Source organism: Falco biarmicus, chromosome 3 (assembly GCF_023638135.1).
Source record: "Falco biarmicus isolate bFalBia1 chromosome 3, bFalBia1.pri, whole genome shotgun sequence".
Classification (NCBI taxonomy): Eukaryota; Metazoa; Chordata; class Aves; order Falconiformes; family Falconidae; genus Falco; species Falco biarmicus.
In genome coordinates, this window is record NC_079290.1 from 83,486,405 (window position 1) to 83,500,968 (window position 14,564).

Genomic DNA, 14,564 nt, shown 5'->3' on the forward strand with positions numbered 1-14,564 from the left:
TAGACCAAGTATTTAGTAACAGATAATCATGCTTAATTGCAGAAAAATTTGAGTAAGACAGGATACTAGTGGCTACAATAAAACTGGAGATTCCATTGACAGCGGCGGCCAAAATCAGGAACATATGGAGTGCCCTCTCCTGGCAACTCGATCAAACATTAAGTATTGCAGGGAGGAAAGTTGGATCTGCAAGCTTGTACTTTTATAGTTGCTTATTTTGTTGAGGTAACAAGCTTGGCTGATGATGGCTGACCTTGCTATAGTAGATTGTGTGAGAAATTAACAGGAACAGAAATTGATATAGTAAAAATCTCACTGAGCTTAAGTGGAACCCTCCTGCACACCCTTAGTATGTACTGGCATGTCTTACCAGCCTCTGTGACCAATACTTGTATATTAATCTACAGGATGGGAACTCCTTGTAGTTATTTCTGGAAGAAAAGGGGTACGCACCCAGTGTTTGGCAATCAGCAATATTACAAGTTTCTTTGGTGTCTCCCCATTAGTTTCTATGGAGAGCTGTATTCTCATCATATTTGCCAGATGACACTGATCATAAATTTCTTTGAGCATGAGCTTAGGAACAGTAGCTTTCCCGTTACTGTCCTTTTACCACTAGCTGCAGCTGAGGACATTTTAGCCTGTTAGAGAACTCTGCGATCTTCCCTCTTCCTTCTGGTACATGCTGTAACTAGGCAGTAACTGCCGTCTTTCTGGAACACTGTTCCTAGAGGTGACAGTGTCAGAGGTAGGAGGGGAGCTCTCTTCGTGCCTTTTCCATTTGTAACTGATCCTAGACTCCAGGGATTAGCTCTGTTCTGTATCTGCTATGGGCCAGGAAGGCAAGTTAGTACAGCCTTCTCACACTAAACTCCAATAGCTGAGAGAATATGATTTATTAACAGAAGCAGTAGTGTTACAGATTTACACATTTTCTGATATACATGCTGCTTCCATCTTGACAACCTTCACACTTCTTCTGTTTTTGTCTCCAAGCACAGCTGTGATGCAACACCAGTATTAACGTACACAGCATTACTGTCCCTGGCACAATGGCAGTAACGATAGCTCCTGTACAAGCCGTTTTTTGAATGGCTGACAAACAAAATACTTAGGTTCTTGTTTCTACTTTCTTCTTTTATAGTTGTGATATTTGTCTTCATCCCTGAAACAAAATCACAAACATTGTGTGGGCTGTTAGGTTCAGACTGACAAAATCTGAAGGGGATGGGGGCGGGGGGGCAGAGAAAGCTCTTGTAATCACGTCCTCTTCTAAGGAAAGAAAGTAAACTACTTTAAGACAGTTTGCTTCCTATGCTGTTTTAATTGAGGCCTTCCCACGCAGCACCATAGCAGCAATCAGTTTAGGATGAACAGCATCACTGTGTAATGAAGCCAGATTTGAGACTAGTGATCATTCCCATCCATGAGTTACCTACAGCATTTCTGCTGCACAGCAGCCTAAACCTTTGCTCAAACACAGGTTTCACCTATGGTGCTGCAGATGCAAATGCGCCTTTGTTTGATGGCTTAGATTTGTCTTCTTTTGCCTAGAAATATGTCCAGAACTTGTGAAGAGCAACAGCATTGCTTTGAAGCATCTACCATAGAAAAGCTAGTCAAGTGATTGTATGTATATACATTTTAGTGAAACAAACGATCCTGTTTTCTAGAGCAGAAATCAGCATTAGACATGACAAGCACACTCAGTTAAATGGGAAATAGGTTCCCCTATGCACATGCTGATGAAGAAGTACAAGCTAATCCTGTAGCCTGCGGCTGAAAGTCTCACCTTTCAGATGCGAGTGAAGTCTGGATCACAGTTTGTGATTCTCAGCATGTTCTCTGTAGTATTAGTAGGTTTACACCTATATGTACTATATATGAGATTAGCCTAGCTTTTTAAGTGGACTAGATATTCTAATACTCTGCACTAAATTCTCATGGACGATGGCTACAGCTGCCTGATTCAGAGGCAGGAGTCAGCTGTCACTATTTATGCTCACCTCTCTCTTTTTCTCCGAGTATCTCTGTCTTTGCCTCTTTCACGACTCCTTTTCCGTTTATTCGGACTCCTGCTGCTCTCTCTCCTATGCCTGGTGCATTCCATATCCTTAGAGCTTCCTCCAGACTGCCGTGAGTCCACTGAGGCTGATCGCCTGTCTTCCTTTCTGAAAAAAATAATTATTTTATTCAATAAAAATAGCTTCAGTCACTATTGTTCTCGTACCAGTTTTGTAATATAATGACCTACTAACGGTGTCAGACAGAGGACGTAACTTTTATTAAGTGTTTCTATCTCCCCAAGAAATACAATACCTGCCAAAAGAGGCCCAAAGACCATGCTCTTACATGTCTGCACATCTCAGCACACTATTTAGTAGTTATTTCTTACAAACACTGCCCCTCTGTTTTACCACCTCTGCTCATGAAACAGGGGGCAGCAGAAGGGGTTCACTGTTTTGCTTTAAATCCCTAACTCTTCAACCACCTGCCTTCAGCTGCTACTTACAGCTGGAAAACCCAGCCAGCCTGATCTCCTGTACAGCGTTTTCATTCACCTTCATTTTAATGCTGAAAACAAAACACCTCAAGTGTCACCTTTTAATTTGTTTCAACATTTTCACCTCAAAGCTCTCCTGAAGAAGCGCAAATACCCTATCACTAGTTCATGACCATTTTTATTTCAGCAGCTAATGGCTGGAAGAGTGTGCAGTGTTGCTTGACATGGGAAGAAATAAGTATACATAAAACACACTGCTGGTTAGCACAGCAGCAATCAGTGATATGAACCGTAAAGGGTCCCTGTATTTAGTAAGTTACAAAAACCTTTTATCTGAGGTATTTTTATATTATATCTACCATAGCATTTCCTGTCATGTGGTAGGGAAGGGGAAGAAGCTGCATACTTGTATCTTCCAGTGTCCTTTTGTTTCCCAGCTATCACATACATATGTATTTAGACACAGAGGAAGCACTATTCATTCCCCAGCTCCACCAGAAACCACCTGTTCAACTGGATCCCTTGCGACCTACCTCCTTACCCCTGAAAGAAAGCTAAAAACTCAATTTCCCCCATCCTTCATGCAGGCAGAGCTTCTCAAGCAAGAGCTTAATAGAATTACTATGAAATAAGTTGTGCATATGTCTCAGCCAAGGTTGGCACGTCAACTGTGGCATACCTTCCTGAAGATTTTGACTTCCCTCCTTCACATATCTCTGCGTTATCCAACCTGTTCTCCTCCTGCCAGTGATTGCTGAGTTCTTCCATATGCACACCAATCACATCCCGAATCACCTGGAGATTAAGATATATTAAAAAAGAACAAGAAAAGCAGCATGTCGTGGTAGTCGCCTAAACTAGCAACTAGGCAGCAGAAGGTAAACATCTCCAAAAAATAAAGATGCCCCCAAACCCTATACATCAGGATGTTTGAATGGAAAGTCTTATTTGCAGAAACAGGTATTTCAGCATAAATTTAAATAGAACCATTTCACATCAGACAGCCAACTATATCTTTCTGGCATTTTCAGCTTCAAAATTTAAGTCAGAAATGCTCCTGTTGTTTGTAACTTGCCGCAATAAACCAAAAACCAAAATCAGGTTCTTCCACAGTTTGCAACTCTAATAAAGGCAGGGTGCAGAAAGTGGAAAAAGAGAGACATCATTTTTGAAAGGGTTTATCACTGTTTATGCTGATATACAATAAGCACTTTTGTGCAAAAATCTCTCTTCAGATCTCACCTCAGTGTAAGACTTCTTTGTTATGTGAACATTCTTGGCTCTGTATGACTGACGCCGCCTCTTGTAGTCTCGCATTTCAGCCAGAATTTCAAGATGGGACTTTGGACCTTTCTGACTATCGTCTAGCAAAAAATTGGAAGTAAAACAAATGGACATTAGCACCCGCAGCTATGCACATCTGGTGCCTTAGTAATAAAAGTCCGAAACATAGGATATATTGTGTTCTTTCTGAAGTTTCTCCAGTTTTTAGTTAACTGGCGCAAGCTTCCTCTCCAACCTTCTTGCTAGCTGTTAACAACACTTGTTTGGTGGCTTTTTAGTCTTGTGTAATGTAATCTCAGTCTCCTGACAGCGATCCAAATCAATATACAGGCTTGCAATTTGGTCAAACACCTACAAAATATGGGCCATGTTTTCAAACCAAGTATTACAGTAAGACACAAGGACTGAGAAAGCCAGGTTCCGTAAAACATTTACCTGTGTAGATGACAAACACTGCCCTACCTCCTAGGCACAGCAGGGCTCAGAGGGTAACACAGATGGTTATGTTGCACTTAGTATAGTTACAAACGGGCATGACTCAACAGGGTTAAGAGACCTCAGTCCAATCCACCCATTGGTATATTGCTCAAGAGCTCCATCAGACACCTGCCAACCTTTCCTGTTCAGTTTTTACTTTTTAGAGATCTTTAATCTCATCGTCTCTTGCAGCAAAGACAAAAAATCCTTCCGCTAAGATACACACAATACATGAGCCAAGAGCAGAGCACCAAGGCTTTCTCGGAAGGAAAACAACATAAAGGATACCGAACTAGTGTTTTCTGATGCCATGTCTTCATTGTGGCTTTTAAGAACAGTATGCTTTTCACAACAGAAATAGCACAAGCAATTCAGTTTGGCTTTCAACAAGACTCATCAAACTACATGAAGTTCGAAGCCATAAATTGAACAATAGATCATTCTTCAAACCTTGGGTGATTTTTGCTGCTAAATCCACAAAGAGATCACTGTCATTTTCCATTATTTGGGATCTAGATCTCTGTTTCTTTGTTTCCTCAACAACATAATCATAAAGAGCAAGGCGATCAGCTTGGGTCAGGTCACAGGTGAAACGTTTGTGATTTTGAGGAACTTCTACAGGCAGTGATGAGTAAGATCCTGGAGGTTGAACAGACAGCTGCTATTAGTAAAACAGCATAATTACACAGGAAAACCCCATGAAGCTCAGCAAACAAACAATGCAGTAGCCACCCATGCTGTTTTCATTCTTCCCCTACATATATGTAAGAAGTTTCATCCATCTTAATTTGAAAGGATAAAAACTGCTCCAAGAAAAAGAAACCCTCCCTAGCCCCATGCAGGCTGTTTAACCTCTCTTGACTGCTTACACTGCTGGTTACGGGGTTTTGTATGCTTTGAATGGACTGTACCACATTAGATCACAAGGACACTCTGTGTTGTCCCATCAGTTTCAGCTCTTGGCTAACATGCTAAAGCAAGAGAGAGGAGGCTGCAGTTCTGACTTGCAGATTTGTCTCACTCCTAAATTTTTCCGTAAAGTACTGGCAGAACAACAGGTATTTTGCAGATAACAAGAATGAAAGCTTCCCGGAGACTAAGTAATGGGTGCTGTGCAAATCAGTCTCACTCACAGTCACTTTCTCTACAGAGCTTTTATTATAGACTGCTGCAGGCATTTATAGCTAGAAGGGCTACAAAGGCACTTTGAAAATGGTCCAGATTAGTTCAGGTGACTGAAGTTATAAAGACAAACACACTGACTGCACACTCTTCTTTCCCTGAATGATCAGCCCAATACTCACTCTTCCCATTCCCCAGTTAAAAGACATATCCTCCAGACAATCTATTCTCAATGCATTGCAACAGCAGCCAAGTGACTTCCCTAAAGATACAGCACACAGGATTCTAGGATCTTGCCTGCAAAAAGTATTTTACTCAATAACATTCAAATTCCCAGCAACCATTGACCTGACCTCCATAATCCTGCTCCCCTCAACGCAACCCTTCCCTGCATGGCACAATCCCACACGGACATACATCTCCAGAAGAGCCAACACATAAGACAGGGTGTGTGCAGGACCCTTCACAACAGCAAAGCTACTGCTTCTCTACATTATTCAGCACTTAATGGAAGCTGGGCAATCTTTCACTAAAGACACCAAAGAGGAAGAGGAGCCACAATGACTCTACAACAACAAATCTAAAATACAGTTTCCTCATTACTGTACTTGGAGCCTAAACCAGAACTTTTCTAATCTGAACTAGCACATGAATAGTAGAATTTTATTTTGAAAACGCACTGTTCTTACATGGTCACAGAAGCCCATAAAAGTGCCCTAATAGTTATATGTTTGTGATTTTACATAAATTTCACAGTTTGCAATTAAAACCAGCTTTCCTGTCCTAACATATAGCTATTCTAATATTCTAAATGTGGTTAGAATTTTTACAAAAACCAAAGAAGGAAAATTACTTCCTTTGATACAGTTAGTCAAAAGAAAATTTACCATGAGAAATGCTTTCCATTTGTTTCTATTGCCAAAGACTTTAAATTAAAGAATTCCAAGTCAGTAAATCTTACAACAGGCCAAGATGCCACAATGAAAACCACCCCTATGCAGTTTTAGTTTAACTTCAGAGAAATGCAAGCTTGCAGTCAAAACCGAAGAGGTGAACGCCGGCACCTAGTGGCTCACTGACCGATCTCTGCGATGCACCACTTGATAAAGGGTTTATCTGTTTCTTCCCTACTTGGACGTCAAATGAATGAGTTACCACTTCCCTCCAGAGGAAACGCATCCGACGCGCTCCAAAGACAGTGCCCACCACATGAAAGCTCCTTCCCAAGCAGCTGTCTGTTAAGGCTCTTCTTGGTGTGCCAGAGAAACAAAGACAACACAAAAAACTATGCCTGAGCACACACTGCTATATTGGACTGTCAGGAAAGTAGAACAAATTTACTTTTCCTTCTGAATCATTCTGTTTACCAAACTAAAGGATGACAGACAGTAAACGCTGTATCTTTCAGGTGCTGAAATAATTTCCAAACCATACACTGCAGCTCTACAGTGGTTTCTATAGGTAGCCCTACTTTTCTACTTTGTCTTGGTATGAACTCTCAAAGAGTAACAGCTCAGTCGTGGTCCTCGCACTTGTCACAAAACCCACTGAAACAATGGAACTAATGAGCTGAGAGCAGTGGCAGAGGGCAATGTCATATTTTCAGATCTGTCAGCATATTTCTTATACAACTCCTTAGGATAGTCTTGAAACAATACAACATAGTAACAAGTGTGTTGTTTGGTTTTAGATCTGAGGAGTGGTGGACAAGCACATACAGCTCACGCCTAGCAATTAATCCTTAAACAAAATATTACATAAGGAACCATTAAATGAAGAGCAAGGCTGGAGGCAGCATTAGAAGAGTTTGGGCCACAAAGAGAAGGGTAATAGCAGAAAATGCAGGCAGAAAGTGAAGTGTAGGTGGTGGGATGGGATGTGAAGGACTAGTGCTGTGGTGGGATGGGACGTGAAGGATTAGCGCTTTAAGAAACTCCTGAATTTTGCAGTGTTGATTTTCCAGTCTGAAGAGAACCACAGGTGTGAGCACAACAGACTCAAATTCTCTTATCTAGTCACCCCAAGTAGAGAAAGTCGTTATGCTCCAAAACATACAAGGGAAGGAATATTAAAAATAAAGAAATAAAAATCCTCACAGCAGTTCACAAGTGGAATGAAGGAAGCTGCAAGGTGGGAGACAAGAGCAGCTCACCGCATGAGAGCTGATGAAGTCATCTCAGTACCTGCTTGCTACTTACCTTCACTGTAGCCTGTACCGTCTTTTGCACTTTGAGCTCTAGCCTGCTTAACAATGTGAAACTGTAAATCTTTATCTGCAGACACAGAAGACATAAATATCATACAAATTTTACATCAAGTAGTTGCTAGGCCTAGACTTTATTGCCCCACCTCTGAGACACGGTATGTTACAGAACACTATAGTTCTATTCATGCATAACATAAAGTCTGAACTAAAAATATAATTTTAATCTATTCCATATTTGAACAGAAGGGAGAAGAAAAAAAAAAAGGATTTCTGGGTTACAGGGATATGGAAAAAGAAATAATGCAACTCTCTTCTGTACCATTGTTATATCCCCAAATTCCAGGGTCAGTTTTTCCACCTTCTAAGCATGCATGTCAATACACTTTCTGCACTTCATGTAAGGAAAACATAGGAATAACATGGAAAAGAATATAAGGAGGGGTGGGGGGTGGGGAGTGGAATCCTCCTTGAATTTGAAGATGAAAACAGTGAAGTGCCCTACAGAGCAGAATTACACAGCCACGGAAATGTAACAAGGGTAAATTAAGGTAAAGTACAATGGTGAAAAAATAAACCCACAGGTGGTAGCACTCACGGTTTTTTGGGAGGGCTTGGAGAATTTGCACTGACAAGGCAGTGGGGTGTGCTACCGCCAGGACCCGGGCCTTGCCCCACCAGGTCTCCCCTCAGCCCCTCATCCTCTGTAGCCCCTGGGGTGTCCCCTCAGTCCCCTCCTCTGTCCCCCACCCCCCGGGTGCCCCCTCAGCCCCAGCCGCCCCCCGGGGGCGGAACGGCCCCGTCAGGCAAACCCTCCACTCACCCATGGCGACGGTGGGAACCTTCAGGTTTTCGTAGAAGAAGCTGGAGTCGTACATCTCCGCCTGCGGGACCAAGCGGCTCAGCCAGGGCCCCGGGGCCGCCCCCAGCGACACCGGCTCCGCGCTCGGCCCGGCCAGCGAGACCCCCCCCCTCCGCCGGGCTGGCGACACCCCCCGGGCAGCAACGCCAGCCCCGTGCCCCCGCCCCGGTAACCGGCCCGGCCGCCCACCTCCTCCTCGGCGGAGTAGCCCATCTTGCGCAGCCGGCAGGACGCGGCGTGCCTCTCCAGCGACGCCCGGGGGACGCGGTGATGGCTGTCGTAGGGGCACAGCACCCGCTCCACCTGCCGGCGGGACACGGGTCAGCGCGCCCCGCCAGGCCCTCACCCCCGGGCCCAGCCGCCGCCCCCGCTCCCCCGGCGCAGCCCCCGCCGCCACTTTACCGCGTCCCCGAGCCACACCGCGCAGGGAGCCGCCATGGCAGCGCGGCAGGCGCGGGCGCCGCAGCCCCGTGACCGGGGCGGGGGGCGGAGCCGGCGCCATGTTGACCGAGGGCGCTGCTGCTGCAGAGCATGGCGGGCCCGCGGCGCCAGCCGGCTCGGCGGCCGGTTCGGGGCGGGGGGAGGAGGCGCTGCGGCAGCAGCCCCCCTCCGTCCTAGCGCGGGGAGTGGGCGGCAGCAGCCCCGGCGGGAGACCCGGGGCGCAGTAGGCACTGAGCGCGCTGCCCGCCCGCTCCTGCCCCTGCCTCCGCCTCTGCCGCCGGGGCCCGCGGGGCGGCGAGGCGGGGAGAGCGCCGCCTACCGGCGGGAGCGGCCAACGGTGGCGCGGGGAGGCCGCGTGTCCCGCCGCCCTCTCCGGGTGCCGGGAGGCGGCCGCAGCGGCGGGGGATCACGCAGGGCCCGGGGGGAGCACCACGCCCGGGTGCCCGGAGCCGTGTTGCGGAGAGGTGCCCTGTCTCTGCGGGGCGGCCGCACCTGGGCCCAAGGCCCGGCGGGCACCAGCCGCGCGGGTGGCCGGGAGCGGGCGGAGGCGCTCGCAGCGCGGGGGCCGGGGCCGGCGGCCTGAGGGACGTGCCGCCGCCGGGCCTGGGCGGGAGCCTGTGCGGCGGCCGGTGGGGCCAGGCCCCGGGCCCTGCCCGCTCTCTGGGGATGAGGGCTCCGGCAGCAGCGGGGTTCCCGGGAGGGCACCGTGACCCCCCTGCCCCATTTTGGTCTTTTTGCCATGAAGGAGCAAAGCAGAGGCTGAGTGCAGCCTGCTTCCCTTCGCCAGGCCCAGGCCTGAGCTCCTTGGCAGCTTCAGCAAGGGCTGGACCCTTCCCCGAGCGCAGCAGCGGGAGCCAGCCCCCGACGGCACATGCCTGTGAGCGACAGGCAGGGGGAACATCAGCCTCGAGCCCTCGATGCCCACTTCCCGCTTGCCACACGAGGCATGGTGCAAGGTGGCAGCCCCTCCTGCCTCGTGCTGCATGAGGGGATCGGCACGGAGCACACCATGCCATGCAGGGCCAGGGTCCCCCAGCACCGCTGCCATGTACGCGCAGCACAGGGGTGGGTGTCGGGGGGAGCTGCGTGGCTGTGGCACGCCCCAGGGAGCCCTAGAGGCTGTGGCAGCGTAAGGACTCAATAAGGCTGTAACATAGGATGAGGAAAGAACAACTGTCCTAAGGAATAATTTTCACATGACTGACATTCACGCTTGCCTATTTTTGCCATCTATGAGAAAAGCACATATGACTGGAAGGAAGAGTGGGTTTAACAAGGCAGGATGGTAGGGGGAGGCAGCATGACAGATGTAGGTGCCTGAATGACTCCTGTACATCTGCTTTCGTTAGCAGATTACAGCTCTTTCTCCTGCACAGTGAATTTGAGACTCAGCTGGGATTTTAGCCCTTTGAGAGATTTTCTGTCTCTAGCTATGTTTGCCTGAGGATCTTTGACTTCACACGGCACAGAATACTTACAGTGAAGACTTCCCAGCTCCCTTTGCAATTTCATCTATGCTGTACTAGAGTATGCTTGCTAACGTTGGCATGTTTTATTGAAAGAGTAATAAGAACTAAGCAAAATTGTTCCAACCATCTCCACTGGAAAATACCATTTTATCAATGTTATAAAAGTCATTTGACAAAGTGTCTGAGCAGGTTTGGTTTTTTTTAAGATTAAACAACAAATTTGATTTTGTTTATTTATAAATTAAATTGATAGTTAAGAATCATGATCAGAACAGATGTTTTGCTTTACTAAACATTTTGAAGTAATCAAAATTATCCTAGGGTTTTCTTTTCCGTCTAAGAAACAATTCCCAGGATCATGAAACAATAAAAAAATACTGTTTCTTCCCTTCCCCTCCCCCCCCCCCCCCCTTGATGGATTTGGGGAAATGTCTGAGAAAAAAAACACCACCGGGATGAATGTTTTTCTTTCTAGAGCTCTGGGAGAAGCCTCCATCCTGTTTTACAGCACATCAGTTAGGAGGCAGCTCATGCTAGGAAGTCTGTCCTCCCATCATCCGGGTAACGCTACAGCTCACCCACAACAGGCAGCAGAGATGTGCCTCGACTAATCAAAATAAGGCTGCCACGTGGAGACCGAGTGCTCAGCAGATAGTGTCTAGGTCACTCTCTGAACCAGAGAGATACCTACAGTACTTGGGCTGCAGGGAGGAGCAGAAACCCTCTTCAGGGTCTTGAAAACAGTCTCACAGATGCATTAGCAGAGACCACAGCAAGGCCTGAAACAGCAGCAAAGATTAAGCTTCTGAAATAGGTTCACAAGAAAATCAAGGACAGTACAGGAAGATCACAGAATCGTAGAATCACTCAGGTTACAAAAGACCTTTGACATCATCAGGTCCAACTGTTAACCCAGGACTGCCAAGTCCATCACTAAACCACGTCCCTAAATGCCACACCTATGTGTTTAAATTTTAAATACCTCCAGGGATGGTCACTCAACCACCTCCCTGGGCAGCCTGCTCCAACGCTTGACCACCCTTTTGGTGAAGAAATTTTTCCTAATATCCAATCCAAACCTCCCCTGGTGAAACTTGAGGCTGTTTACTCTTGTCCTGTTACTTATTATCTGGGAGAAGAGACTGACCCCCACCTGCCCACAGCCTCCTGTCAGGGAGCTGTAGAGAGCAGTAAGGTCCCCCCTGAGCCTCCTCCAGACTAAACAGCCCCAGTTCCCTCAGCCGCCCTTACTAAGACTTCTTCTCCAGACCCTTCACCAGCCCTTCCCTGGACACGCTCCAGCACCTCTACATCCCTTTTGAAGGGAGGGGCCCAAAACTGAAGCCAGTATTCGAGGTGCCGCCTCACCAGTGCCCAGTACAGGGGGACAGTCACTTCCCTTGTCCTGCTGGCCACACTGTTGCTGATACCAGCCAGGGTGCTGTTGGCCTTCTTGGCCACCTGGGCACACTGCTGGCTCATGTTCAGCCGGCTGTCAGCCAGCACCCCCAGGGCCTTTGCCTCCAGGCAGCTTTCCAGCTGCTCTTCCCCAGGCCTGTAGCATTGCCTGGGGTCGTTGTGACCCAAGGGCAGGACCCGGCACTTCTCCTTGTTGAACCTCATACAACTGGCCTCGGCACATCGGTCCAGCCTGTCCAGATCCCTCTGCAGAGCCTCCTGCCCTCAAGCAGATCAACGCTCCCCACCAACTCGGTGTCACCTGGAGACTTACTGAGGGTGCACTCCATCCCCTCATCCAGATCATTGATAAAGGTATTAAACACAGTGAGCCCCAGTTCTGAGCCCTGGGGAACACCACTTGTGACCAGCTGCATGTATCTCCATTCACCACCACTCCTTGGGCTTGGCTGTCCAACCAGCTTCTTACCCAGTGATGAATACACCTGTCCAAGCCATGAGCAACCAGTTTCTCCAGAAGAATGCTGTGGGAGATGGTGTCAAAGGCTTTACTAAGGTCCAGGTAGACAACATCCACAGCCTTTCCCTCATCCACTAGGTGGGTCATCTTGCCACAGAAGGAGGTCAGGTTTGTCAAGCAGGACCTGCCTTTCATAAACCCATGCTGGCTGGGCTTGATCCCCCAGCTGTCCTGCATGTGCTGCATGATGGTGCTCAGGTTGATCTGCTCCATAACCTTCCCCAGTACCATGGTGCTGGCAGGCTTGTAGTACCCTGGATCCTCCTTGCAGCCCTTCTTGTAGATGGGCGTCACAGTGGCTAACCTCCAGTCTTCTGGGACCTCTGCAGTTTGCCAGGACTGCTGATAAATGATGGAGAGTGGCTTGGCAAGCTCTTTGGCCAGCTCCCTCAGTACCCTTGGGTGGATCCCATCCGGCCCTGTGGATTTGTTCATGTCTAAGTGGAGCAGCAGGTCACTGACCTGATTTCCTCCTGGACTGTGGGGACTTCATTCTGCTCCTCCTCATCCCTGTCTTCCAGCTCAGGGGGCTGAGTACCCAGGAGGAAGCTGGTCTTGCTATTAAAGACTGAAGCAAAGAAAACATTGAGTACCTCAGCCTTTTCCTCATCCTTTGTGGCAGTGTTCCCCGCTGCATCCAATAAAGGATGAACTATTCTTGATCCTCTTACTGTTTCTAAGATACTGTGAAACAGGGGTAAGATCCTTCCATGAGCCACTTTCCTGCTACATATTCTGGCTGCAAACTTTCCAGGAGCAAGCTGACTGATGGGAGACAAAGACTGCCAGCTTACAAAAGTTCACAGCACTGCTTTTCCTTCCAGGCAATAGCCCACTTACTTGATTTCCCACCAAATAAGGAGTGGGATTGCCACTGACGTTCAGCTACATCATTTTTCCCAGCTGGTTGTCTCCAGTCTGTGGCATACCCTCTTCTGCACCCTGGCACCGTGCTGGCTGCAGCCTAACAGCGTTGTGACTTTGTCATCAAACAATGCAGTTAATAACATACCTCAAAGTTTAACACTTCTCAGTCTCTGTGGTCCCTTCCAAGAAGGAGAAGGAACTCCACAGCTGCACCTCCCCAGGCAGGACTGCCACCTGGTTGTAGCTTCCCAGAATGGGGGTACAGGAGTATGGCCCGGACCCTTTGCGGAGCTGCAATGCTGAGCATGCCAGTAGCGCAGCATTTTTCTAGAGGCTTTTTCTGTGCAATATTGATCTCCAGAGAGTCTCTGTTGGAGCCAGCCCCAAACATCCTCACAGTGCAGCAGAACAGTCCTAAACTGCGGGATGAGCAGAAGGTACGACAGGGAAATAGCATATATATTATGCCAACATAAAGACCGTACAGCACTCCTGGAGAACTTAAACATACCACCCTGTATCCTCCTCCAGATGGAATTTATACTGCTAGATAATCCAGCTGTTGGCACACGGGGGACCATGTAGCTTGGGACCATACCCTAAGGCAGGAATCTTAACACAGGTTCAGTGATGCCAGCCCAACAAAGCCCCTTGGTACCTCCATAGAGTGCCAGGCTGAAACTGTGCTGAAATCACACTGCTCTTACAGTCCAAACCTTTCTGAAAGGTATCCACCAGCAGTGGGAGGCTCATCCTGAGCAACAAAGCCCTTCCCCACACAGGGAAGAGCATCCCTCACCCACAGCTTGTATTTGTTTTTTCCTTCACTGATAACAAAACCTTGCAGGCTTTCTGCAGCCACTTATTTAAAAGTATATTGACTGTTTGAATAAGATGATTTTTTCTGTAACATGGAAGAGAAGAGTTTTCATATTTAACGTTTCTTCTATTCCTTAGATACAAAGCATTACTTAGAGTTGTATTGTGTTCACAGTTCCTCCTGGGAATGATGAAAAAAAAAAGTGAAAGCTCAAATTACTAAATTTTTTAAAACATGCTTCTGGTAAAGATAAATAAAATAAGCTTTATAACAGCTTTCTCAGGCCGTTCCACGTCTGGCATGCACATTATTGGATGGGGAAGGGGCCAGAGAGCAGGAGCAAGAAAACTGAAGGATGAAAAGAAACTTCTTGGGACTACTCAAAAGCTGAAATGGAAGCAGCCCGGCTTATGGCCCCAGACATCCCATGCAGACCTGGAAGGCAGAAAAGACAGCTGTCAACCTGCAACTGTGATGATAGATTTTTGCTGGGCTCCACCCCAACATATCTGGCAAAGCTATGATCAAGTTCTCTGCATCTAGCCTAGCAAAGGGTATGGAGTAAGCAGCCAGCACC

General features: G+C 47.6%; 1 protein-coding gene across 1 annotated transcript; it reads right to left on the reverse strand.

Annotated features, from left to right (window-relative positions):
- Positions 1-872: 872 nt before the first annotated feature.
- Positions 873-9,010, reverse strand: SNRNP48 (small nuclear ribonucleoprotein U11/U12 subunit 48). The gene is made up of 9 exons (XM_056331966.1): positions 8,854-9,010; positions 8,641-8,754; positions 8,413-8,473; positions 7,585-7,659; positions 4,715-4,903; positions 3,746-3,867; positions 3,183-3,298; positions 2,007-2,171; positions 873-1,165 (listed from the first exon to the last, which is right to left on the reverse strand). Exons 1-9 carry the CDS (start codon positions 8,887-8,889, stop codon positions 1,126-1,128), a joined length of 918 nt encoding a protein of 305 aa, XP_056187941.1. The 5' UTR covers positions 8,890-9,010; the 3' UTR covers positions 873-1,125.
- Between the last annotated feature and the right edge of the window lie 5,554 nt (positions 9,011-14,564).